Source organism: Andrographis paniculata, unplaced genomic scaffold (genome assembly GCF_009805555.1).
Source record: "Andrographis paniculata isolate CXL003 unplaced genomic scaffold, ASM980555v1 Contig60END, whole genome shotgun sequence".
Taxonomy (NCBI): Eukaryota; Viridiplantae; Streptophyta; class Magnoliopsida; order Lamiales; family Acanthaceae; genus Andrographis; species Andrographis paniculata.
Genome location: NW_026137596.1, coordinates 4,062,411 through 4,089,921, shown reverse-complemented (window position 1 = coordinate 4,089,921; position 27,511 = coordinate 4,062,411). Strand labels below are relative to the sequence as shown.

The 27,511-nt window shown below is 27.0% G+C and overlaps 3 protein-coding genes across 3 annotated transcripts; 2 read left to right on the top strand and 1 right to left on the bottom strand.

Annotated features, from left to right (window-relative positions):
* The first annotated feature begins 1,456 nt into the window (after positions 1 to 1,456).
* LOC127259816 (transcription factor UNE12-like) lies at positions 1,457 to 4,363 on the top strand. Its single transcript, XM_051287431.1, has 7 exons — positions 1,457 to 1,810; positions 2,117 to 2,212; positions 2,882 to 3,004; positions 3,079 to 3,144; positions 3,380 to 3,445; positions 3,571 to 3,648; positions 3,731 to 4,363. Exons 1-7 carry the CDS (start codon positions 1,571 to 1,573, stop codon positions 3,959 to 3,961), a joined length of 900 nt encoding a protein of 299 aa, XP_051143388.1. The 5' UTR covers positions 1,457 to 1,570; the 3' UTR covers positions 3,962 to 4,363.
* A 9,126-nt stretch (positions 4,364 to 13,489) lies between these two features.
* On the top strand, positions 13,490 to 14,956 carry LOC127259501 (LOB domain-containing protein 12-like). Its single transcript, XM_051286865.1, has 3 exons — positions 13,490 to 13,645; positions 14,522 to 14,773; positions 14,807 to 14,956. Exons 1-3 carry the CDS (start codon positions 13,490 to 13,492, stop codon positions 14,954 to 14,956), a joined length of 558 nt encoding a protein of 185 aa, XP_051142822.1.
* Positions 14,957 to 18,153: 3,197 nt separating this feature from the next.
* Positions 18,154 to 21,659, bottom strand: LOC127259814 (cytosolic endo-beta-N-acetylglucosaminidase 1). Its single transcript, XM_051287429.1, has 11 exons — positions 21,087 to 21,659; positions 20,592 to 20,729; positions 20,351 to 20,460; positions 20,156 to 20,267; positions 19,970 to 20,077; positions 19,768 to 19,880; positions 19,603 to 19,684; positions 19,395 to 19,475; positions 19,254 to 19,309; positions 19,034 to 19,172; positions 18,154 to 18,943 (listed from the first exon to the last, which is right to left on the bottom strand). The coding sequence occupies exons 1-11, from the start codon at positions 21,591 to 21,593 to the stop codon at positions 18,269 to 18,271; spliced, it is 2,121 nt and encodes a 706-aa protein (XP_051143386.1). The 5' UTR covers positions 21,594 to 21,659; the 3' UTR covers positions 18,154 to 18,268.
* Between the last annotated feature and the right edge of the window lie 5,852 nt (positions 21,660 to 27,511).

Genomic DNA, 27,511 nt, shown 5'->3' with positions numbered 1-27,511 from the left:
ATAAATCATTTATTATTTTATTTTTCGGTCCAATATAAAAAAATGCTTTATGCAGTATATTTATTTTTATTTTTTATTTTTTAAATTTTTACTATTATTTTGAAAAAATTATACTAAATTTTGATATTACAAGATATTGTATTTAATTTATTATTTGAACAAAATTAAGTTTTTATGAATTCTCATTAGGCCATCTCCAACCCTCCACTTTATTCTTGCCGTTGCTACAGTAAAAATTGCAGTTGATCTACAGTAATTTTACTCCAATCATAAACTTCAATTTTTACTCTAAAAAGTATATTCCCTATATATTTCTTTTTTATATTATTTTATATAACTTTTCATATTTATAAATTACACCCCAATTTTAATTTATTTTTATACTAGATCCATACACATATAATTTATAAATTATTTAAAAATTACATATATAAAAATTAACATTTATAATTAATAACTATTACAAATAAAATAATTTTAAATAAATAATTAAATGCTATCAAGACAAATAAATAAAAATTATCACTTTTCAAACAGTAAAATTATATATCAATTTAAAAAATAAAATTATATATTTCTTTTCAAAAACTAAAATTATATCACTTTTAAAAAATAAAATTATACATTATTTTTCAAAAAATAAAATAAAATAACATACAATTTTTTAAAATATAAAATTATATCTCATCTACTAAAAAATTAAAATTAGACAATACACAAAAAAAAATACGAAAAATATCCCCATTAATTATTTATTTTTAATTAAAATACCTTTTTTTTTTTTAACATTTTTCAACTCACTTTTTTGTCAAATGATACTTTCATTTATCTATAATTTCATTATATTTTTTCTGTCTCATAAGAAGGATTTTATTTTCCATTTTCGTCTGTCATAAAATAAGAGTATTATTTCTTAATTTAAATTTAGTAACTGTACTACCTAACTAACATAATAAATACTCTTTCAATTTATAATATATTATACAAATATCACCACTTTTATATTACACAATACTAATAAAGATACTTTTGTCTTTTATACTATAATTTAATAGTATAATACTAATATTAAAAATTTACAAGTAAAAAACAAACGTCAGTTTTTATATTAGATTAATTTTGTCATAAATTCCACTATGGGTGTCTTTGTTTGGGAATTGAATTTTAAATACAATATTCATTCTATTTTTTCTCTAAAAAAATATTAAATATTTATTTTTTATTTTTTATATTATACTAAAAATTAATTTTATATTCAAAACATCACATCATTACTTATTTATATCACATCGGATCGTGTAATTATTCAAATTCAAAATTTTTACGATTCAAATCCCAAATCAAAATCGAAACCCCAAATAATCACACCCATATTGGTATCAAAAGAGTCCTGAAGGAGAGAGAGTTGATCGAACATGTTGTCCCCACCACCACTACACTACACTACGCTACACTGCAACCGCCTTTTGATGATCGTCAGTCACACAGTCATCACTCTCTCTCCCTCTCTCTCTACAGTCTACTCGAAGAAACCCTCGCCCCTTCCCCTAGCATTCCATTTCCATCTCCCATGGCAGCCAATCCGCCGGAGGGCTACGCCGCCGACGACTTCCTCGAGCAGATTCTCGCCATTCCTACCTACGCCGCTCTCCCCGACGGGGCCACCTCATCCGATACTACTACTTCCTTGAACGATGATACCGTCTCTCAGCTCGTCCCTTCCGCCGCCCTCCACCATCCTCCGCCCATGTTCCCCTTGAGCCTCAGCCTCGACAGCGGCCGCGACAACGGTGCCTTCTCCGTCAAGCCGGTGAGTTCCGATTTCGCTGTTCTCCTATTTTTATTGCTTCCTGTGCCGATTTTTTGTTGCATTTGCTCGATAGAGATCGAGATCGAGCCTTCTGTGTACTTGACAGAACCTTCATCTGCACAAAGGGGCAAAAAAAATTTTAAAAAATCCGATTGGCGATTACAGCTACCATAGCTATCGAATTCGTTCTCTCCGCATAACATTTGCAGTATCAATCATTCGAATTTCACGACAAACAATTGGTTTCAACTAATTCGTCTTCGGTTTTGGTTAGGTTTTCATAAATGCACAAATTTCTGTTTGCAGGAAAGGGAAGCAGTTGATAATAATTTAGGGAATCTGTATCCTGCTTACGATCATTTGCAGCCTCATTCAGTGCGTCCAGTGCCTCAAGTTCAGCAGGTCACACTCACTAATTGATTGATCAACATGAATTTCGATATTTTTTTCATACGGTTTGCCTTCAAGTAATCGATTGAATTGAGGTTTGTGCTTGCAATCATGTGAAATGGTGACATTTAGTCAGAACTGATTCTTGTAACATGCTGTTTGGGGATTAGATCAGATTGAGCCATCGTGCATTTTCTACTACAATCAAAGAAATGAGTTGGATTCACTTTTTATTTGGCATGCTATGTTTGATTTCTGGGATTCATATTAGGCTGCACTATTCTTGTAGTGACGGACGTTAGGGTTTACGTTTTCGGCGGTCGATTGTAGTTACAAGGTTGTAAGTTATTCCCCGAGCTTATTAGCATTCTTCTATATGTTATGGAGTTGGGAGAAATAGGTTAGATACGAGGATGAGGATGTTATTAATGAAGAAATCATAAACTAAAAGCATCTTAAAATGCTACGGTTTCTTACTTTTGTTTGTGCACTTTCTGTGTCGTCGAGTATGGAATTAACAGAATAATTTTCGAATAAGAATTTAATGCTAAGATTAGGCTGTGAATCATTAGGTTTAATTGTCATCTCAAATCGTTAGTGTTTAGACATTATATGCTTTCGAAGAGAAGACTTATTTATTTATTTTACGATGCAATCGCTTTAGTACGCTCGCTTGAACAGGCCTTTCAAGGTCACCACATGATGCCGTGTACGACAGCCACTTTGCCACAACCACCTGGAATTAGGCCTAGAGTTCGAGCAAGAAGAGGTCAAGCGACGGATCCCCACAGCATCGCCGAGCGGGTATCTGTTAAAATTCTCCAAAACGACACTGTTTCTGATTGAGAAATAACAAAATTATGGCTTCTTTGTTACAGCTGCGTCGAGAAAGGATATCTGAACGAATTAAGGCCTTGCAAGAACTTGTTCCCAGCTGCAACAAGGTGAGTATTTTTCTAAAAAAAATTATACCGCTACTATACGTTTAGCTATCGAAGTTCTTTTATGTTCTGTATGCATGTGATTGAAACCTCAAAACCTCACATGATTACATATTACTGCTCCTGACTTCCTTAGAAAAAAAAGTGCGATTTTTGTAATGACTCACATGGTGTAAGAGTGCCCTGAGCTGTGTAGGAAGTCTACGATTAGCTGTTCCTTTTTGTTTAATTTTTGCAGACGGATAGAGCTGCCATGCTCGACGAGATACTGGACTATGTGAAGTTCCTACGACTTCAAGTCAAGGTAGACTCCGTAGTTTTTTTTTTTTTTTTTTTTTTCCGCACCAAAATTTGATTCGAAGAAATTTCAACTCCATCCCCACTATATTCTTATCACAATTGATCAACAGAATGTCCAAATATGCGCAGGTCTTGAGCATGAGCAGGCTAGGCGGGGCAGGTGCAGTGGCGCAGCTCGTCTCCGACATTCCCCTGCAAGCCATCGAAGTACTCGAGTCGCCGTATTCTTACAATCGTTTCACGGACAAGGACAACTCACGAAGTTTTTTTTTTTTTTTTTTTTTTTCAGGATGATGGGGGCGAAATGGGATCGAAGCAGCACGCGTGGGAGAAATGTTCGAACGAGGAAACCGAACAGGAGGTAGCTAAACTCATGGAAGAGGATGTCGGGGCTGCGATGCAATTCCTCCAATCGAAATCTCTCTGCATCATGCCGATATCGCTTGCTGCGCTCATCTACCCCGCGAACCAATCGGAGGATTCTGTGCTCGTCAAGCCGGAGCCGGCGGCGCCTTCTTAAGCCTACCTAGTAAGGTTTTTCTACAAGCACTCCCTTCATCGATACATACATTACAAATAATATATATATGTATGTATGTATAATGTATGTATCTATTGGTGTCCTCACTACCCTACCCTACCCTACCCTACCCTAGCCGTGGAAATGCAAGGAGATTGCTTAAGTTGCTTTTGTTGTTGTCTCGATCAGCCATTGCTAATGTGTCTCTTTCTTGCTTTAATCCATAATCTCTCTTATATCTGGAGTAGGGTGGATTTGTGGGGGCGGATTTGGTTTGTCTTGTATTATTATTATTATTATTATTATTGTTATTATAGGAATATTAGTATGTTACTTTGTGAATCAGAATTTGGGGTTTTGTATATTATGATTTTATTGTGATGTGATGATAGTCATTATTGTGTTGTTAGGTGGTCGAGAATCCAATGATAATATGTGGGGGACTGACTGATTGCAAGATTAGATCGGGCACTTCATAAGTCGTACATAATTTGATCTCCTTTTTATTTTTATTTTTTATTTTTAAATATTATTATATATTTTACTCATATTTTAAATTTTATAATTTATATTTTTTTAATTTTAATGTATAATTGTTATACAATACACCTCTTAATTATTTATTAATTATGTTTTATTTAAATTTTCGTATCTAGTTGCTACAATATATATGGGTATGGAAGGGATATTATTATTACTATTATTATTCTTTTCGCTCCATTTTCTTGTTCACTATTTTTATTATTTTTGTCTTTTTTTTTTAATTTTTTTTAGAAATATTATTATATATTTTAATAATATTTAAAATTTTATAATTTATCATTTTTTTAATATTAATTATACTGTTTAATTATTTTAATTTATAATTAATTTTATTATATAATAATTTTTTTACTAATATATTTTTTTTAATTATTTATTAATTATATTTTATCTAAATTTTTGTAAAATTATTATTTTTTATATCAAAATATATACTTATGACGCATGCAGGAGAAAGTTATAGTACTATTATTTGTAATCGATTATATTAATTTTTAAATCAATAGTTGTTATAACCCTAAGGATAAATTTGTTCCTCACTCCGCCCGGTAATGTTTACTTTTTAGACGCGTAGAACTTTTAATATGAGTATTATATTTACATTGTAGTCAAAAATAAATAAAAATATTTATATTAGTATTGTATAATATAAAAGTAATAACATTGATATCATACTATCTTCGAGTTTTATTTACATTTTGTTTTACATATTAATTTTTGAATATATAATAGATATAAAATATTTAAAAGGTATAATAAATAATTACATAATTTATTTATTTTTAGAATAAACACCCCCAACAATTCCCCAAATTGGAGGAGGAAAAAAATTTAAAAAGATTGCCTCCCCACACATCTCTTCTCCTCTTTTAAACCCTCAAACCAAACAAACTCTAAAAGAAATAATTATTGTATATAATATTTTATAAAAACATATACTTTTAATTTTTTGATAATCTAATGTGGATATAACATTTCAAACTCTCTCTCTCGTGTGTGTATATATATACACTTTCTCCATCCTAGCTACAGTGTTTATTTTTACCGTATATACGAAGATCTAGAAAGGGTACAATAAGTAAATAATTAAGAATATATTAGTGAAAATATTATTGTATAATAAAAATAATTTTAGATTTAGATTAAGATAACTAAACAGTCTAATTGAAATTTAAAATTTTAAAATAAGATTAAAGTATATAATTATTTTCTAAATAAAAAAGAAAAACGACATTATAAATGAGACGCATGTAAATGAAAAAATGTACACCGTTCAAGTAAGTGGGACAAAGGAAATATTATTTCTTTCGTTATTTAATATTTACTTAAAGATATTATATTTATTTTTTATATTTTATATAAAATATTATATCCAATAATTATCCATATAATATATATTTTTAAAAATATATATTTTTTATTTTCATATAAATATAATCAATCCTTCGGTTCCTATTATTAGAAGAATAAATTACAATTACGATAACTTACGTGTTTAATTTGATGTATATATAGATCTCGATATTGAATTGCAACATATTGGATTTGTATATGGTTGTCGCGATAATTCATTATATATATTTTGAATTTTTCCGAATCTAGAGAGGCTTTAGGGTTAATCAAAGCATAATTAATATATATGGTTTGCATTGTATAACTAGTTTTGGTTGTTTTTGTATATGCATTCTTTTTCATTCGAAAAAAATGACTCCAAGAGTACTACTCTATACGACACATCTAAGACAACTTGCGATATAAGTTTTTTGAAAAGGAATGTGCATTGAACATTAACTTATTTGTTAGAATTTTGTGTTTTATATTTTGACGTCGATGTTGCAGTGCACAAACAACATCGAGAACATTCTTAATATATATATATATATATGTATTTTTATATGTTGTTTGCGAAAATAAATAGCCTTTTTGTATTCAATTAATCATTATCTCTTGTGTGAATTGGTAATTTATGTATGTTTATAATACACATTTTCTCTTTCTTTAATACTCCCTCCGTCTCGGAACTAAGTATTCATTTGTTTTTTGCACGTAGTTTTAGAAATATTAGTATTATATTGGGATATAGTAGAAATAAAGTAGAAATGACTAAAATAACCTTATTAGTATGTGTGATATAAATGTAATGACATTTGTGTAATATAATTGTAAGTGTATTTGTAATATTAGGTAGATAGTACAGTTACTAAAAAAGGAAATTGATACTTTATTATGGGAAAATAGATACTTTGTAATATAAATGTATGATTTTTTTTTTTTTTTTTTTATAAATTACAGTTGTTGAATAATATAAAATATTTTAAACATATGTGTAATATTTTCTAAGAGAAATAATAATTATAGATAATATTTTATAAAAGAAATATAGTAAGTCTGCCCTCGCACCATTATATCATTCCTTTTCACAATTTCATGTCATGCGAAGCTTTTTTATTTTTATTTTTATTTCCATGATAGTTGCTTGTGTACAGTCTAAATTATATTAATATTTTTTCTCATATTCTTTAATTTAAAATATTACATTTAATTCTTTTAAAGTCATATATTTTGAAAATTGTAAATATGAATAAACATTAGATATTAAGTATAATATTTTAAATAGATATTATAATATTAATATATTTTTTATATGCTATTTTGAGTACAAAATAAATATCAGGTATATATTAATTTTTTTTAAGAAAAAATTATCTTTTAACCAACTGTTTTGTTCACTTAGTGATTTTAGATGAAAGTATATATATATATATTTTATATTAGGTATGAGAAATTATATTGTATCAATGTGTATATATTGTATATTTTTAACAATATTTATAAAAAATTATTTCACTTAAAAATACTACAAACCCAATATATTGACTATTGAGGGTGTTTGGTAAAAAAATGAAATTGCAGAAAAAATTAGATTAGAGAATGAAATTGCATTAAAAAAAAAATGAATTAGATAATGAAAATTAATTCTCTTATTTGGTAAATAGATAATTCAGTTGAGAAATGTAAAAAAAAAAAATACAGAATGAATGGACCAAGAACAAATGATTAATAAAAAAAAAAGAGTTTTAACAAGTGAGAATTTATAAAAAAATATTATAAATTATATACGATATTTTGTAAGATCATAGTATATTTTTTTAAAAATATTGTATAAATTAAATACTTGAATAATAAATTAAATGTGATTTTTGTAAAATTAAAATAATATAATTATAAAAAATTATAAAAATTAAATAGTACAAAAAAATTAAATATTTTTAAAAAATACTCCCTCCGTCTCACCCACCATGTCCACATTGTCGTTTCAGTCCGTCCCACATCTCATGTCACTTTCTTTTTTTTTTTTAAAATAATGATTATATCCTTTGATCTCATTTTAAATTTTTTAATTTATTTTTTTTAATTTTAATTAAATTAATTAGTTAGTTATGTTAACCTTAATTTATAATTATTTATATTATAAGATAATTATTTTCACAGATACATTCTTAATTATCTATTAATATACTTAACCTAAATTCTCATGTCTACAGTGACCCAGACATCCAACGTTGGAAGGAGTATATTGCGATATTTATTTCTCTCCATTTATCCAAATATAAAAAAAATAAAAATAATTTTCATTTCTCTAATTTAAATAAACAAAAATAAAAAAAATATATTTTCATTTCTATCTGATCAACTCCCTGTACCATACACATCATAGGGTTTTATCCCCAATAATTTTGTGTGTATATATATATATATATATTTAATTTATGTTAATATTATTATAAAATTATATAATTAATATTAATCAATGACACAGTTTGGCTGCAGTCAACAGTTAGATGACATTCATTCATAGAGCACCCAACCCAATTGGAATTTATTAATACCAAAATGTTCCCTAACTAATTGCTTGCTTTTTAGGGTTTGGGTGGTTGAGTTTTGATACTATTATTATTATATTTATTATTACTATTATTATTATTGGTATAATATTTTTGTATTTTATAAATTTTAATTTTATCTTTCAAACTAAAAGTAGAGATTGAATGTGATATTATATATATAAATTAGTATAATAAAAAATGAAAAACTAGAGGTGTGTTTACTTATGGGTTTTAGTTTTGGGTTTTGATTTTAAATAGTAAAATTTTGAATTGAAATAATTGTTTGATATGATATAAATATATGTTGATGTGATATTTTGAATGTAAAATTAAATTTTAGTGTAATAAAATAAATAAAAATTGAGTGTTTGATTTGATATTTTTTTTAAAAAAAAAAATTAGAATAGTAAAATCAGGTTACACCTCACAAGCAAACAAACAAAGGCTACATGTTTAATGTTTAGTGCATGTCTTCTAATTCATTTTTTAATTCTATATATATATATATGCATGTTCCCTCCCTCGTGCAAATATGTGCTCATTTGACCGGACACAGAAATTAATAAAAATGAATAATAATTGTTATTTTTTCTTTTTATAATAAAAAAGTACAAAAATATAATAATTTTTTTATTTAAAAAAAAAACAAGAATAATTTTCGGTGACAAAGAAATATTATTTATATACATATGCATCTATATAAATATATATATTTGTGTGTGGGTGTGAATATTTTATTTCATCCCACAGATGTCTGGTGGATTTGATGTATGTATAGATTTAAGATTAATTAGAAGAACCATGTTTACTCTTTTCAGATTTACTTATTTTCGCATTGTTCGTTATTAATACTATTTTTAAAACATAATATTATAAATTTATTTATATACAAAATATTATTTAACACATTATATTATATCATAATGTTATTTTATTCAACTAATTATTTTCATTTTTCAAACTAAAATTTTCAAAATATTTTCAGTTTAACATTAAACTATTTTACTATTCATCGATTTATTTTCTTAAAAACAACGAAACAAGTATTATATTTTTTATACTTTCTCTGTTCCCATAGACTGTGTCTGCTACACTGTAAACACAATGTTATAGGAGAGATATAATTAGTAGATAACTAAGAATGTATTAGTGAAAATAATTATCCTATAATATAAATAATTATAAATTAAGATTTACATAACTAATTAGTTTAATTAAAATTTTAAAAAAAAAAATTAAAAAGCTTAAAATGAGATTAAAGTGTATAATCATTTTTAGAAAAAGGAAAGTGACATGGAACGTGGGACGGACAGAAACAGTAACGTGGACATGGTATATGAGACGGATAGAATATTAAACAAAAAAAAAAAATATCAATATGTATTATACTTCCTCCGTCCACTTAAAATGTTTACAATATTTCTATTTTGGGACGTCTAATTACAAAGTTAACATTTCATTAAATACCTCACTTTTTTCCACAAATACCCTTATTTTATATCACATCATTACTTTTACACAAAAAAGTAAGGTCAAAAATGTCATTATACTACTTCTAACTACTTACTATAATTAAAATATTATTATTTCTTAAACAACGCGCCAAAAGTAAATGTAAACAATGGACGGAGGGAGTATATAATATCAAAGAAGCTGTTTAAATTCCAAAATTTTAGTATACACTACTCATACTCAAAATCCAAACTTCACAAACAAACACACCCTAAAGACTTTAAGGGTGTGTTTGTTTGTGGGTTTTAAGTTTTGAGTTTTGATTTTTAATAGTAAAAAATTAAATTTAAATAGTTGTTTAATGTGATATAAATATTGACATGATATTTTGAATATAAAATAAATTTGGAGTATAATATAAAAAAAATAATTATTTGATGAGATATTTTTGGATTGAAAAAAGAGTTTGAATAGTAAAAACGGTAAAACTTACAAAAGAACGCAACCTAAAAATTTGTTTGATTTTAATTTGAAAGTGGGACAGTAATTTGAATTTTAGTTTAATAGTATTTTGATATGATATTTATAAAAGAGAATAATAGATTTTTATTGAATATTGTACCAAATAAATAATAAAAAATTAAAATTTTCTTATTATTTTTTTAAAACAGAAAGAACAAACGCACCCTAAATTATACTCCCTCCGTCCCACCTACTATGTTCATATTGCCGTTTCTGTTCGTCCCACATTCTATGTCATTTTTTTTAAAAATGATTACACACTTTAATCTTATTTTAAATTTTTTAATTTAAATTTTTTCTAATTTTAATTTAACTAATTAGTTATCTTAATATTAATTTATAATATTATATATTATAAGATAATTATTTTCGATAATATATTTTAATTAGCTACTAATTATATTTATCATAAATTCTCGTGTCTACAATGACGCAATCATCCAAATGAAACCAAAGGAGTACTACTACTGCTGCTAGATTTTCAGGGGACGAAAAGTTAAAATTTTATTGGAAATTGAGATTTATCTTAGTACTACCATTCCATATAATTTGTCTCTATTTTCTATTTTCGTCTGTCCCACATAACTTGTCCGTTCTATTTTTTTTTGGAAATATAATTATGCACTTTAATCGCATTTTAAATTTTATAATTTTCTTTAATTTTAATTAAACTATTTACTTTTCTTAATCTTAATCTATAATTATTTTTATTAAACAATAATTATTTTTATTAATACACTTCTTAATTACTTATTAATTATTCTTTACTTAAATTCCCGTATATACGGTAATACACTTATATTACATGAACGGGGAAGTACATTTTTCCACAAAGTCAAATCTAATAATAATAGTATTTATTATCATGCACACAAATAGTATAATAATCTGGTTTTGTTTTTCAAGAAATAACATCCTTACAATACATCAATCACATATTACAGTTTAAATAAAATAAAAATAAAAACAAAATTAAATTTAATAAAACACACGGGTGTATTCTTTTACACAAAATTTTTCAAACGCATTTTTTAAAAAAAATTAATATATTACACACATTCATTATTTTTATAATATGTACATAATTTTCTATATCTCACACACAAAACAAACACACCCCAACTAATTTCCAAACTAGGCATATTTTCCACTTGAAACTTTGAATTTAGTCACCTAGTGTTCCTAGGTGAAACGAATTTTTCAAATATATTATTAAAAGATATAATATAAAAATATATTAGCACAATATATACTACTTTATTCATTCACAAAAAATAATAATTTAATAAAAATATTACTCTCTTTTTTCCAATGCAATAGTCTTATTTACTATTTTTGTCCGTCTCAAAACAATAGTTTCATTTCCATAAATAATCATATTACCATAAAACTATCCCTATCTTTTCATTATTATTATACAATTGCCACTACTTTTTACACTAATATATTCACAATGGAAAAAAAATTATTTATCCTTACACTTTACCAACTATGCCCAACGCTATAAAACTATACTCTTGGGAGAGAGAGAGTATTATTATATATATATATACTTTATAAGATTTTAGTGTTAGTTTCACTCTTATTTTTTAAAATATTAAGGGTGCGTTTGGCAATTAGCTGATAGTTTTTAGTTGTTAACTGATTCAATTAGCTGATTTGACTAGCTGATTCAATTAGCAGTTTGTATTAAAGTGTTTGGTAAAACACCTGTTTAACATTAGTTGTTTATACATAAAATGAATTTTTTAAAATATTTAATTTTGTTCATTTTGGTTTGAAATTTATGAAGATTTTTGTTATTAATTATTAAAAATTATAAAAAATTTATAAAATATTTATTTTTATTTTTATTATTTAGTTTTGAAAAAATTAGTTTTACTAAAAATAATAATTTTTTATTGAAATTTTGTAAAATATAAAATAATAAATCGTATATATATTTTTATTATGTTAATTATTATTTTAATATATATAAATAAATTAATAATCTTTATTTTTTCTATTTGATTTAGTTTTAAAAATTTATATATTTTACAAATAAAATAATTTATATGTAATAATTAATAAAAGTAATTATTTTAAATTTACAAAAATAAAAATATAATTTAATAAATTAAATATATTAAATAATTAATAAATACTGTTATAAAAATATATTTATATATATAAAAGAAATAATTAAATTTTAAAGGTAAATAAGAAATAACCAAAATTAAAATGAAAAAGCTCTTTTAAAATGTTAGGTAGACGAGCTTTTCAGAAATTAGCTTAACTCTTTCAAAAGCTAATTTACCAAACACCTAAATTAGCTTTTTAACCGGTGAAACAGCTAAAAGCTGTTCAATAAGCTAAAAACTCTTCAAAAAGCTATTTTCCAAACACCCTCAAAATTAAACATTTATTTATTTATTATTTATATTACATTAAAATTTATTTTTACATTCAAATATTACATCAATATACATTCATATTATATCAAAAAATTATTTTAATTTTTAAAATTTTACTATTCAAAACTAAAATTTCACAAGTAAACAGCAAATCTTTTATCATTTAATTCGTATAGCAACGTTATAAAAACAAAAAAAAAAAAAAAAATACTATTTTTTAAAAATTACATGTATGCATGAGGATTACTATTCATCACATGATGCTGCCATTTCCCAAACTAAATTAATTATATATGCCTAATTAAAATTTAAAATAGAATAATATCACTCTCATTGATTGACTTATGTCTATATACATATATATATTATACCTACCCACTTCAAATTAAACTAATTAATTAATAAACCATCACTTTTCACAAGATATCAATTGCTATTATTTAAAATAATAACACTTGAGTAATTAATTAATTAATTAAACAGATTAATCCAACTTCCAATTATTGACCTAATTGTCAAAATCCCTTGGCAACTTTTTCTCACACCAATTATATATATATATATATATATCATTCATTACTATAAATATCACACACACAAAAATTAAGTACCCTTCATTCTCATTTCTTCTTCCAAATATATTTCTTCTACTTCTAACTCTACTTCAAGCTTTCTTCAAAAAATTTCTAGAGAGAGAGAGAAGAGAGAAGAGAGGAGAGAGATAGGAAGAAATGGGTGGAAGTCCGCCGTGCGCGTCGTGCAAGTTGCTTAGGCGACGGTGCGCCAAGGATTGCATATTCGCGCCGTATTTCCCTTCGAACGATCCTCACAAGTTCGCCATTGTTCACAAGGTTTTCGGCGCTAGCAATGTTAGCAAAATGTTGCAAGTAAGTCGCACGTGTATATATATATATATATATATGTGCATAATAACGAACTTGTTTTAATTTGTTACATTATTTATTATTTATTGCTCTCTCCGTCTCGTTATTTTTACTAGTTTTGATTTTAGCATTGTTTTAGGTGAGTCAGCGGTTACAATGCTGATTTAATATAATTAATGCCATAATGAAATTACAACAATATATATACAAAATAATATTACTTTCGTCCGACTTTAAGGGTTTCATTTACTTTTTGCGTGTTGATATTTAGATATTAATTACTATTAAAAACATAGTACAAATCAATGAACAATGACAAAAATACTTCTATTAGTGTCTTATAATACTATTATAATAACATTTGTGCAAAAAATTATACAAATATAAGGACATTCTTAATATTAAATACAATGACATAAAAGGTAAATGAGACCCTTATAGCCGGACGGAGAGAGTACATTAGATATAAATTGCCACCATATATATAAAATTGAACCGACTATACATATTAATAATTTATACACCATATGATGCTGCATTGTTTTATTTTAATATGATATTTATAGTATTATCGTGTATTGATTGAGACTATCAATATGGTGACAAAGTTTTAGGTGACATACAAGTTCCTCTAATTTATTTTTATTTTTTTCAAAATATATTTTAAATAATTTTATATACTATATTTAAAACAATAAAAAAAATTAAAAAATATTTGGTCCGTACTAACTCAAAGTACTATTTTTACTATTTTTATTCGTCCAACCCTAAAGTATTCATTTTTTATTTTAGTAATAATACATTAATACAAAAATATTATTATTTTTTTACCTAAATTACAAACATATATTACATATACAATTATATATATCACGACAGGAGCTGCCGGCGCCGCAAAGACCGGACGCGGTGAGCAGCCTGGTGTACGAGGCGAATGCGAGGGCGAGGGATCCCGTTTATGGGTGCGTGGGCGCGATATCGTTCCTGCAGAGCCAAGTGTCGCAGCTGGAGATGCAGCTAGCCGTGGCGAAGGCCCAGATATTCTATGTTCAAATGCAACACCAGGCGGCGGCGGCGGCAGCGGCAGCGGCGGCGACGATGATACTCGATGAGGAAGACGGCGGTGATGATGTGATCGGAAAGAAGGTGTGTTTTGATGAAGAGAGAATATTAAGGTCTTCTAGTGAATTATTATATCATGAGATGCTCAATTTTGGACACCATAATAATAATAATAATAATAATAATTCGATTAGTGATTTGATTTATTACGAGGATTTGAAGGAGTCGTCGTCTTTGGACATGCTTTCTTGATTATTATTATTATTATATATTTGAGGAATTGTAAGGTTTCTGCTTACTTTTTTATGCCAAACACACATACGCATTAATTTATATTCTAATTTACTTCTAGCGTGTGTTTGTTTGAGAGATTTTGTGGGATTTTTATTATTTTTATAAATCTTTTCTCTAAAAATATCAAATTAAATATTTATTTTTTATTTTTTATATTATATTAAAAATCAATTTTACATTCAAAATATCACATCAATTCTTATTTATATCACATCATACAACTATTCAAATTCAAATTTTTTACTATTCAAATCTCAATCCAAAATCCAAACCAACAAACACACCCTATAGTATCTTTCGGTTCCAATTCAAAATAATTTTTTTTTTATCATTTTCGCATTTCATATTTTAAAATATATTTTCTTATTTAAAAAAAATAATTATAGATTAATACTAAATTATTTTTAACTTTGATAAGATATACTATCTCCGTTCGACTCAAATAGTTTGTTTACTTTTTGCATATTGATATTTAAATATTAATTAATATATCAAAATATAGTACAAATTAAGAAAACAATTGCGAAAATACTTCAATTAGTGTCTTATAATACTAATAGAAGGATATTTGTACGAAAAATTATACAAATATAAATATATTTTTAATATTAAGTACAACGACGCAAAAAATAAATGTGATCCTTACATGCGGACGAATAAAAATATATTTAGATTTTTGTTCTTTTTTGATAATTTTGCCAATTTAAAAACATTTTCAATTTTACTACATTCAAATATTTTTTTCTTCTAAAAAAAAATGCTTTTATAACGGTATATTCTAATACAAATTAAACTGTTTTTACTTTTTACTTTCTACTTATTACTCCATTCATACATGAACTAATATTCTACTTTTTCCTATTTGGGATGTCCAACCACTATTATTCTATTTTTTTTTTAAACACAAATTTTACTTTTTTTACCCTTTATTCATTTATTACTTTTAATCTCTATCGTACAATTAATGAAAAATTTGTCAATTTATAAAAAAAGACAATCATTTAAAAAACCGTACAAATATACTATATTACAATAGAAAATGAACGAAGGGAGTATTATTTTATTTAAAAAAAAACAATTTAAATTGACTAAATATATGATAAATGAATACGTGCACCCACTTTGGTAAAAATGTGAGAAGGGGTCGTTGTAATAAAATAGGATGTTCACGTGGAACAATAGTATAGTGCATGCACTTAAACCACACTTGTGTCAATTTATCTAATTATTTTAAATCATTATCATACGTGATTATATATAAATACAAATATATTTCTTCTACACAAATTGTTATATATTCCTAATTAATTTAATAAGTAAATAATGAATCACCTTTTTACGTTGAATTTAGGGTATGTTTGTTGGAATTTGAATTTTTTTTATTGTTGATTAATTAACTAAACCAAATAAATCAACGATACGATTATCTTTAATTATATATTGAAAATAATTTATTTAAAAAAAAAAAATTTAAAATATGTCAAACTTTAGAAGAAGCCAAACAAATTGAAGTAAAAGCAATTTGGAAGCACATTGGCCTCGAGCCCTAAAAGGAAGAAATTAAAACCCGTCCAGGATCACACACACACACACACACACCCACATGTATGTGTGTGTGTGTGTTCGGAAATTAATTAATTAATTAATTAATAATGTAAGAAAGAAAATCGAGGATGATTGATGTCACAAAAACAGGATTGTGAATTTTGTCTTTTATTGTATCATAATTTTTGACCTTTCGCATGTTATGTTGGACTACCTATCGAAATATTTTGGTGTTTGTTTGGTTTTTATAAATATCAAATTCAAAATTCAAACTAAAACCAAACGGTTCATTGTCTCAATACAACGGAGGAAAATAAAATTCGTTTCTGAAGTTATCCAAACACGAATTCTAAATCAACTTAAATTGGCACCAAAGCCGTGTGAAATACCAATTGAAATGAAGTATTGATTTAGATTTTTGTTTAAATAATATTTTGATATACTATTTTATTAAAAAATAATATATTTTTATTAGAAATTATGTCATATGAATAATATTAATTTAAATTTAAATTTGTTTGTAACTAGTCCCTTAGAAACTTTTGGGTGTGTTGGTTTATAAAATTTTAAGAAATTTTTATTGTTCACTAATTTTATTTTTTTAAAAAATATTAAATCAAATATATATATATATATTTTTATATATTAAAAATTAATTTTACATTCAAGATATTAAATCAATACATTTTTATATATCTATCATATAACTATTTAAATTTAAATTTTTTAATATTCAATTCTAAACTAAAATCAAATTTCCAGACAATTTTCAAGGATAACTATTTCATTGAACAAAGTAAAATTTGATAATTTAGTGAGATAGATATAAGGGCTTGATTTATTTTATTTTATTTTACTTTCTACTATGTAACATCACTCTCTCTATGAAAATAATACATCAATTTTTCATATAGAATACTATCATAATTATATCTTATAAAATGTATACCATACACGTACACTTCAAAATTATTAGAAAAATGTCTATAAAATCTTTCTTTTACACAATTTCAAATACATATTTTATATTTTTATAAGAATTAATGTTCAACATAAAATATAAATTTTTTATATTATTAACAAGTTTTTTTATACATCACATAAAAAAAATCAAATCAAAACACTAAACAAACTATTTCTTACTTAAAAAATAATAATACATAATGCTATGATTATACATAATATAATGTTAAAAGTATAAATATTAGTATAATATACAAAAATAAATTAAATATGTTAACTTTATAAATTAACAAAAAATTGTTGGGTGTGTTCTTTTGAAAGTTTGGATTTTGTGTTTAGAATTTATATAGTGAAATTTTTTAATTCGAATAATTATATGAAAAACCAGTGTTAATATGATACTCCCTCCGTCCCAAATACCGTGTCTACTACACTGTAGACACGGTATTTTAGGAGGGGTGTAATTAGTAGATAATTAAGAATGTATTAGTGAAAATAATTATTTTATAATATAAATAATTATAAATTATGATTAAAATAACTAATTAGTTTAATTAAAATTAAAAAAATAAAATTAAAAAATTTAAAATGAGATTAAAGTGTGTAATCATTTAAAAAAAAAAGAAAGTGACATGGTACGTGGGACGGACAGAAACCACGGACGGAGGGAGTATTTATTAGTATGAGTTTTCATATATTACTACAACTTATCTGCTTCTTACTGCAGTAATATCACAACATAATATTTCAATAAAACCTTACTTACCCCTCAACTGGTAACACCAAAAATGGACAATCTTCAAGCTTCTGCCGACCTCCATCACCCCCACAAGGTTGCACTGTAAATTTCACGCCGGAGACGCCGGAAACAACTTCCATCTCCGATACATAGAATGCATTTCCGGCAGCCGTTCCGACGTACTCGATGCTGCCCCCGGAAGCTGCATTCGTCATCTTGTCAACATACACATTGCATTTATCAAACACGTCGTCATCGTCGACAGTTTTCCACACGAGCTTTACGCTGAGGCGCTTCGACCCGTCCGGGCCGGCAGAAGTCCAGACGATGAATCGGGACTCGATGAGCCACGAATTTGCCGGTGGAAACTTCGAATCGTCTCCGTCCGACGTGATCTTGATGTCGCCAAGCGTTGCGTTGTATTCCAACGAAGAAGGGACCGATCGGTAGCATATGGCCCGGATTTCTTTCAACGTGTGCCCCGGCATGTCGACCGTGCTTTTTTGCATGAACCATCCCGACTCGTCCCCGAGACTCGTCACTTCGCGCGGCATGATCACGGTTTCGAAATGTTTTGCGAACCGGGTTGTCGTCAGCAAAGCGTTCCCCGGGGCTGCGAGAAGTATACGCTTCTCTTCTTCGACGGCAGAAGTTGAGATGAGGGCGAGGCCTAATAGAGAGTTATTGCTCGATTTCACCTGCATGAATCGGAATTTTTATATTCAACGAAGGGATCGATTGTCGAAAAATTGTATTTTTATAGCTTGATTAATCCCCGAGAAGCATACCGAATACGTAAACGAGACCGGAGATTTCCCTAGACAAAGCTCCGCCTTGAAGAGCCTCGCCGTGAATTCAGAAGCCCGATCGTCAAGAGTTCCCGAAAATGTGATATTTCCTCCGCCGTTGTAAGACGCATTTTCGAGACTGTAATTTCGTATTTACACCAGACGACGAATTATACGATGATGGAAGTTAAGACAATACGATGAAAAACGATCTTCTTACTTGACGGAAACTTTGATCGACGCCTTGGCAGAGTCCTCGGCGTATTCGATGAAAGGCTGTTGAGATTTTCGTCGTAGAAATCGAAGTTAAAAGCTGAAAAAATTGTCGGAGAAAGGGCAAGAAACAGTATAGTTCGCGAACCTGAAAGCTTTGCAAACTAATATTGTTCCACGGCGCGCTCGAAACTTGTAGTCCGTCATGGTATACATGAAAACCACGACCCTGAAAAACAATAAGTTCATCGACAAAGTAGCAAATGTTCTGAGTACCAGCTATATAGAAAACCTGAAACTGATATATAGTTTGTCGAAAAGAATCACAATCGACAAAATGGCGAGAAGATAAGTACCTGATCAAAATTCGAGTAGAATGGAAGTTCTTTCGGATACTTCTGTACGGTTCCCCACGAATTTTCGACAAGTCCCCACCATCTGTTCATTCAACGAGAATCATCAGGCGTATTCGATCGCCTTAAACATGGAAGTAAACGACGAAATTAAGAAACCGGAATTACCTATTTTGAGCAGTTTGAAAGTCCGGCTCTTGTTTAGTTTCATAGACCCATCCGGGCGCAAAAATGGCTGCCGAAACATCACTTTTCTTTATTACATCGAGCGCGACATTCGTCTGTGCACAGACAATAGATCCTAACAATTTAAAGAACATTCGATTTTTTTTTCGAACAATTAACGCCTAATACAACGAAGAAAACATACAGTCCATTGCCCGCCACCATAAGTGTTCCTTCCAAAAACGTCGATTCCCACATACACGTCGAATTTTCTGTCGCCAGCAACATCTCCCGATAGCTTAGGATAGTTTTCCTAAATGATACCCGAAGGAAAACCTCAAAAACTAAACAGAGTAGCCGCCAACAATGATTTCAAATATAAATTAGATACCTTCCACGTATAGTTTGTAAATATGCCATCGCATAAGTCGAAGAACGCCTTGTTTTTCTCATTTAACTGATCCTGCCACGCAAGATCTCCGTCAACAGTAACACTGTCGTACCTAGATCATCAAAATTATGCGCAAATTTTCATTACATAACATCCAAAATCCAACATTCGAGTTCTAGTTAGGACAACAACTACCATATAACCAATGAGCCAGGCAGCGACGAGTGCATAGCCTTGCTTAAATGGCTGACAAATTCTTTCAGATTCGGAATTTGTTTAACATCCAATTCAACTTCAAAATTAAGCTGCAGTACAAAATTAAAAATTACGAATACAGAAACATATGTAAGAGAAACAATGCCAAGCTAATCTCCAGCTGATCTGCTTGCCATGAATAAATGCATCGAAATATACGAAGAAGATGAAGATAATGTACCAGCCAGCCATCGAAACCAAGAGCAACTGCAAGCTCAGTCAATCTTTCGGCATACATTCGAGCCGACTCTTTTGTGGATAGCAACTTATTAGCTTGTTCTTTACCTTCATCCCATTCGAAGATGAAAGTTCCTAACACCTTAATCGTTCAAAAACTTCGACAATTAATTTAAGAACACTAGCAAGAACGCTACAACGGTACAACCTCGTTATGTTCATTTGATGAACAGAGATTGGAAAAAGGATGATCACAACAACCAAATGATTCAAACAATCGCATTGAACATCAGAATTAGCAATGGAACCAATCAAATCAATCATTATCACAATCCAATTAGGCTAACTCTGCTAGCAATTGATCCAATTCGAAATTTAACCTAGATTGGAAAAATCCCCAAATTAGTTCAATTCATAATTTACCCTAAACCGATAGATCCCCAAATTCCAACGAAATTGAAACGTACAGGAAATCATCCTAAGAAATCTCTGCAAATACCTTAACGCCATGGCTGTGAGCGGTGTTCGTCCAGCACGGCGGCGGCAGAGTCACCATGTTGTGCGAAAAATAAACGAAAACATCGATTAAATACCAATGCCATATCGCGTACGCATCCGCGTTATCTCCGCCCTGCACAAACCGATCGTCGGTATAACCTCCGGCCATGTCGTGGCAGACCAGAATCCGCGGCCGATTCGGCAGCGCCGCCGCAGCTCCTCCCAGCTTGACCGCAGCTCGATTGAACGGGTAATGGAAGGAGGTGAAGTAAGCGCGAGACTCCAACTCGTCGAGCGTTTTGAGAGGGTACGCGATTGGTACCGCCGGTTTGGAAGGGTCGAAGGGAGGCGCGTCGGCGGCATGGGTGTCTGCAGCGGCGGGGGATGAATCCATGACGATTGAGGAGAGGAGTGAGGTGAGGGTTTTGAGGGCGGAGAAGAGGCGGGGATGGTGGAACTTTATGTAGGAGAGGAGGGGGAAGCATGGGCAGCGAGGAGGAGACGCCATGCGAGTTGACTTCTTAGGTCATCGACTCTGATGAGTCTGAGCATCTATCTATCTGTACGTCCTTCTGATTTGCGTTTGCATTTATTACTATAATCTATGGCATCAAATTTGTACAATAATAATTTCATGTATTCTATCATAAGTACACCTTAGGTTTGATAAAAGACTCTTTTTTTTTTTTTTTTTTTTTTTTTTTTAGGGTTGAATGATTTCTATATATTATTAAAATAATATAATACTCCATCCGTCCAGCTACAAAGTATACATATTTATATTTTGGACATTCAATTTAACTATTTCATTAAATATTCTATTTTTTTTCACAAATACTCTTACTTTACATCATATCATTACTTTTATTAAAAAAAAAAAAAAAGGACAAAAATGTTATTACATTGCTTTTACCTACCCACTATAATCAAAATATTATTGTTTTTTAAACTCCGCGCCAAAAGTAAATATATAATTATTGTTTGGATGGAGGGAATATATTTTACTCGCTCAATCAACTATTAAATATTATTTTTATATTACTAATATAATTTTTTATACACTGTTAAGAAAAAAAATCATTCAAAAACAGAACAAAGAGTGTGTTTACATATAAGATTATGGTTTTTGATTTTGGTTTAGTAAAATTTTGAATTGAAATAATTGTTTGATGTGATATCAATATGTATTGACTAATGTTTTAAATGTAATATTAGATTTTAGTGTAATAAAATAAATAAAAAAGAGTATTCGATTTAATATATTTGGAGAGAAAAGAAAATTAACAATAGTAAAATGAAGATAAAACCCACAAGTAAACAGAGTCTTTGTATTTTATTATAAATATATAAAATTTTATAATAAAATAATTTTTGTTTCATTTATTACAGGTATATTTTTTTTAAGGAGTCTGGAAACTTTTTTGTTTGAATTTAATGTTAAAATAACGTATGATTTAATATTTTGTAAAAATAAAAACTACAGTCCTAACTAATTTGTCAAGCTGAGCACATAGTTTAAAATAATATGTAATTACTAAGAAATTAAGAAGTGTATTAGTAAAAATTAATATGATATAATAAAAATAATTATAGACTTAGATTAAGATAACTAAATAGTTTAATTAAAATAAGGAAATATAAATTATGAATTTTAAAATGTGATTAAAGTGTATAATTATATTTATAAAAAAAGATAAATTATGTGGAACGAACCAAAATAGAAAAACAAATCAATTATGTGGAACGGAGATAGTAATATTTTTTTTAAAAAAAATAATATTAAAAAAATAGAACGATTATTATTTTTTATCTATTAAAAAATACATTTGAATATTACAAAGATCTAATAAAAAGAAAAATGATACTCCCTCCGTCCCAGAACTATAGTTTTAATTGGGTTGGACACGAGATTTAAGAAATATTGACATTATATTGGTAGTTGATAAAAGTATGGATAAAAGACTTTTTTGCCTTTGTGAGTGTATTAGTGTAAAAAGCAGTAGCAATTGTGTAATAAAAATAAAAAAGCAAGGGTAGTTTTATGGTGATATTGTTATTTATGAAAATAAGACTATTGTTTTGAGACGGAAAAAAATGATAAATAAAACTATTGTATTAGGACAGGGGAATAGTATAATATTAATATTATGCATGGTTCCTTAATACTTCTCCATTTGATTTTGTTACATAAATGAAGGGATCTTAAGTATTTTATTATTAATTAGTCAATAGTATATAATATTGTATTGCTTATAATGTGATTGAAAACATAACTAAAATAAGATAATGATGTATTTAAAGTTTTAAATAAAATATAAAGATATTTTAATTATTTGTGTAAATACAACGTTTACTAAATTGATATAAATAACATAATAAGTATATATTGAGTGTGTTTAACACAAAATAGTAAAATAAATATATTCATTTTGGACAGTAATACAAATTATTATAATGATTTTTTATTGTAAAATTTTGATCAAATGATTTAATTATAAAAGTGAGTTTGATTCGTGTTTGTATTTATATTTATATTTGTATATACATTTGTTTGATATAGAAAGTGTATGTTTTTTTTTTTAATTTTAAATTGAGATTAATATATTTTTTAATATAAAAAAAAATTAATTTTTTTCTTACAAAACATTAGTATATCAAAAGAACATTTAAATACAAACTTAAATCTACATTTCATTTCAAATTAATTTTAAATCACAACTACAAACGCTTATAGATATTATTTTTTATTACTATTTTCTAATAAAAGAGGTTGAAAATGATATTTACATATTCTGTACTTTCTAAATACAGGTAATATACAAAAATAATACTCCCTCCGTCCCACATAATTTGTCCCTATTTTCTATTTTCGTCCGTCCCACATAACTTGTCTTTTCTATTTTTGGAAATATAATTATGCACTTTAATCGCATTTTAAATTTTAAATTTTATAATTTTCTTAATTTTAATTAAACTATTTACTTATCTTAATCTTAATCTATAATTATTTTTACTAAATAATAATTATTTTTACTAATACACTTCTTAATTATTTATTAATTATATTTTACCTAAATTCTCGTATCTACGGAAATAGTCTCATATTTTATGGGACGGAGGGAGAATTATGTATAAAATTATTAATTTCGCATAAATAATAAAAATATATATTATATATATATCGTGTTAATATGTATATATTATATATTTTTTCAATAATATTTATGAAAAATTGTTCACTAAAACACTATGAACAAATCCTTACAATTAACAAAAACATAGTATGATTATAATTTCAAGTGAATTGTAAAAATATTTTATTAATGTATGGTGATCACATTTTTTTTTTCGTAAATTGTATCAAATAAAACATTCATTTTTCAATTAAAACATTTTATTAAAATTTAGTTTATATACAAAATGTTATATTTATTTACATCAAATTTTAATATAATGTATATATATATTTTTTTGTCTTTTATAATAAAAAAATTAAATAAAAATACTAGTAATTAATTTTTGGTCAACAAATAAAATAGTATGACTTTTTATTTAAAAAAGAAACGAATCTATCTTTTATGAAAGGAAAGAAAATTAAGCTTATTTTTTATGATAGAGATAGTATAATTTTTTACTATTTTTAATTTTTTTTTTAATAATTGTTCTCGTCACACTTTTGTCTAATTTCGTGGTTGATATAGAGAAAACAACTATTCTTCGGGTAAAGTGGACGAGAAGAGTGAATCTCGATCTAACTATTCTAACCGAAGGGATGATAGGGGACAGGGTGAGACGGAAGCTAGTCCGGACAAATATTTATATTAAAAAAAATCTATTTTAAATTTAAATAATATTATAATCTACTATAATTAATTTATTAAATTTTACTATTCTAAATATCATATCATATCATTAATCAAATGTATTGGTTGATTTGGACAAAAATAATATAAATTAAGAATATTTTAAATAAAAATTATAATTATATTTAATAATTTATTGAAGTAAATAACATATGGATTTTTTTATTATTTTTATTTTTTTATGGAAAATTTTTATTTTTAGTTTGGTATTTTAAGAACCCCCAAATAAATTTGGTCAAATTTTTATTCATTAAGGATAGTCCGATTCTGATATTGGTCATCGCAATAGTTCCCATTTGAATATGATGCGTATTGATTCTTGTTGCGAGATTGAGCCCGAATTATTTCCTGAAGAGGTCAAAAAATTCGATTAATGTCAATTTTGACTGGCCTAAATTCGTTAAGCCGTTATCGATAGAATTTTTGCGACAACAACAAATTCCTTGTGTAACACATTCTATATATGCATTAGAAAATAAAATTTTAACAAAATTTCTCATTCATCACTCTAACTTGTTGTACCATTTATAATCTATGATTTTACTTTTCTTAATCAATCTAAATGACTATAATAATATGTTATTACTTTTCATTTAAGTCAAGTAAAGAGATTGTTAAAAATAAAATAATGTTGTTCCTTTGTAAAGAACCCTCAAGGAAGAATCAAATATTCACTAGAATTTGTTTGGTTTGAGTTTTTAATTCTTTAAAATAATATTGTAATATAATATTTTATTATTGAAAAACATACAAATTTAATAATAAAACACTAGTTTGAAATAGAGCTGACAATGAGTCGATTTGTATCGGGTTAAATATTTTAAACAGGTTAAATTACTCAATCCTAACCCAATCCACTTATTATTGTGTCGGGTTCGTGTTGACCCGTTTATTATCGTGTCGGGTTCAGGTTGACTCATGTTGACCCGTATACATAATTAAGTCGAATTTCTTGATTCAAATTAAATAATTTTTTGTTGTGTTGTCGTCTTATGTTAGTTTTTATTGGTTTGAGCGTAAATTAGGTTGAATTATTTAAAATTAAATTTAGTTTAAATTAATTTATAAGAAAATTAATAAATTATGATTATTTTACATATATAATAAATATATTAATTAATATTAATATATTATAATCGGGTTGTCGTGTCGGGTTAGAGTTGACTCTCAACTCTCAACTCTAACCCGACCCGTTTATTATCGTGTCGGATTCGTGTCAACCCGTAAACATAATCAATTTGAAATCTTTGACCCAAACCCAATTATTTCGTATCGAGACATATCAAATTGTCGTGTCGTGTCATGTCAGTTTTTGCCGGCTGTAGTTTGAAACACTAACCAAGCAAAGCCCTATATTTGCACGTTATAAAAAGAAAACGTACAAACAAATTGACCTATTAACTTAACTGATTCTTAGCATAAAACAGATGCAGGGAAAAACGTTATGGTTTGTTACTTCTACAAATTTCTATTTTCAATTAATTTTTTTTTTTAAAAAAAATATATACGCAAAAACTTAAAAAATACTCCCTCCGTCCCAGATACCATGTCCACGTTGCCGTTTCTCTCCGTCTCACATACCATGTCACTTTCTTTTTTTTGGAAAATGATTACACAGTTTAATCTCATTTTAAATTTTTAAATTTTAATTTTTTTAATTTTAATTAAACTAATTAGTTATTTTAATCTTAATTTATAATTATTTATATTATAGGATAATTATTTTCACTAATACATTCTTAATTATCTACTAATTACACCCCTCTTAAAATACCGTGTCTACGGTATAGCAGACACGATATCTGGGACGGAGGGAGTAATATTTTAATTGTTATTGGTAGTTAAAAGGAATGTATATACAATTTTGTACTTAGGTTTTGATGAATATACGAGTGATGGTAAAATAAGAGTATTTGTAGAAAAAAAAAATAGAATCTATAGTTACTAAAAAAAATTGTTATTTTGTAATTAGATAAATTAAAATAAAAATATGTATATTTTATGAGTGAATGACGTATTACTTGACTATTAGTAGTTGTCCAATATATTCTTGTTGACATTGACTATTATTTGGAATTTTCTGGTTCATCTGTACATGTTTCAATTAGAATTATATCATAAGTAAATATAATAATTCGGACATTTGAAATTATGGTTTTAAGTAATAATATATTGTTTTAACTATATAATTGAGTTATTAAAATGATGTTTTCGAAAATTTTAAAATTACGCTTGATTCAATATGAATGTAATTTTATATAGTTCAAAATTTTATACAAATAAATAAATATATACATAAATTAGTTTATAAAAATTAAATATATAAATATTTGTATATTTAAGAGAAAAACAAAATTTGTGGAAACGGTATGATTAAGGTGTTTGATTGGACCTAATCAATACATAAAATATAATATTGTTGATGTAATTTTTCAACAAAAATAAAGTAAAATTTAAAGATATAGAAAATATCCTTAAACTTGATTAATTAGTGCCTGAGATTAGGAATCTCTAAACACTGTATGGTACAGAAAATAAACTGGAAAATAAAAGACTGAAATTT

What these genes read in the sequence shown, in the direction of transcription:
- LOC127259816 (XM_051287431.1), top strand. Translation starts at nt 1,571, where the DNA reads ATGGCAGCCAATCCGCCGGAGGGCTACGCCGCCGACGACTTCCTCGAG. An exon ending in GTGCCTTCTCCGTCAAGCCG is followed by an intron (nt 1,811 to 2,116) that starts GTGAGTTCCGAT and finishes TTCTGTTTGCAG; the next exon opens with GAAAGGGAAGCAGTTGATAA. An exon ending in TTCCCCTGCAAGCCATCGAA is followed by an intron (nt 3,649 to 3,730) that starts GTACTCGAGTCG and finishes TTTTTTTTTCAG; the next exon opens with GATGATGGGGGCGAAATGGG.
- LOC127259814 (XM_051287429.1), bottom strand. Translation starts at nt 21,593, where the DNA reads ATGGCGTCTCCTCCTCGCTGCCCATGCTTCCCCCTCCTCTCCTACATA. An exon ending in TTACAAACTATACGTGGAAG is followed by an intron (nt 20,078 to 20,155) that starts GTATCTAATTTA and finishes GGTATCATTTAG; the next exon opens with GAAAACTATCCTAAGCTATC. An exon ending in TTAGTTTGCAAAGCTTTCAG is followed by an intron (nt 19,310 to 19,394) that starts GTTCGCGAACTA and finishes AAATCTCAACAG; the next exon opens with CCTTTCATCGAATACGCCGA.
- LOC127259501 (XM_051286865.1), top strand. Translation starts at nt 13,490, where the DNA reads ATGGGTGGAAGTCCGCCGTGCGCGTCGTGCAAGTTGCTTAGGCGACGG. An exon ending in ATGTTAGCAAAATGTTGCAA is followed by an intron (nt 13,646 to 14,521) that starts GTAAGTCGCACG and finishes ATATCACGACAG; the next exon opens with GAGCTGCCGGCGCCGCAAAG. An exon ending in AGGAAGACGGCGGTGATGAT is followed by an intron (nt 14,774 to 14,806) that starts GTGATCGGAAAG and finishes TTTGATGAAGAG; the next exon opens with AGAATATTAAGGTCTTCTAG.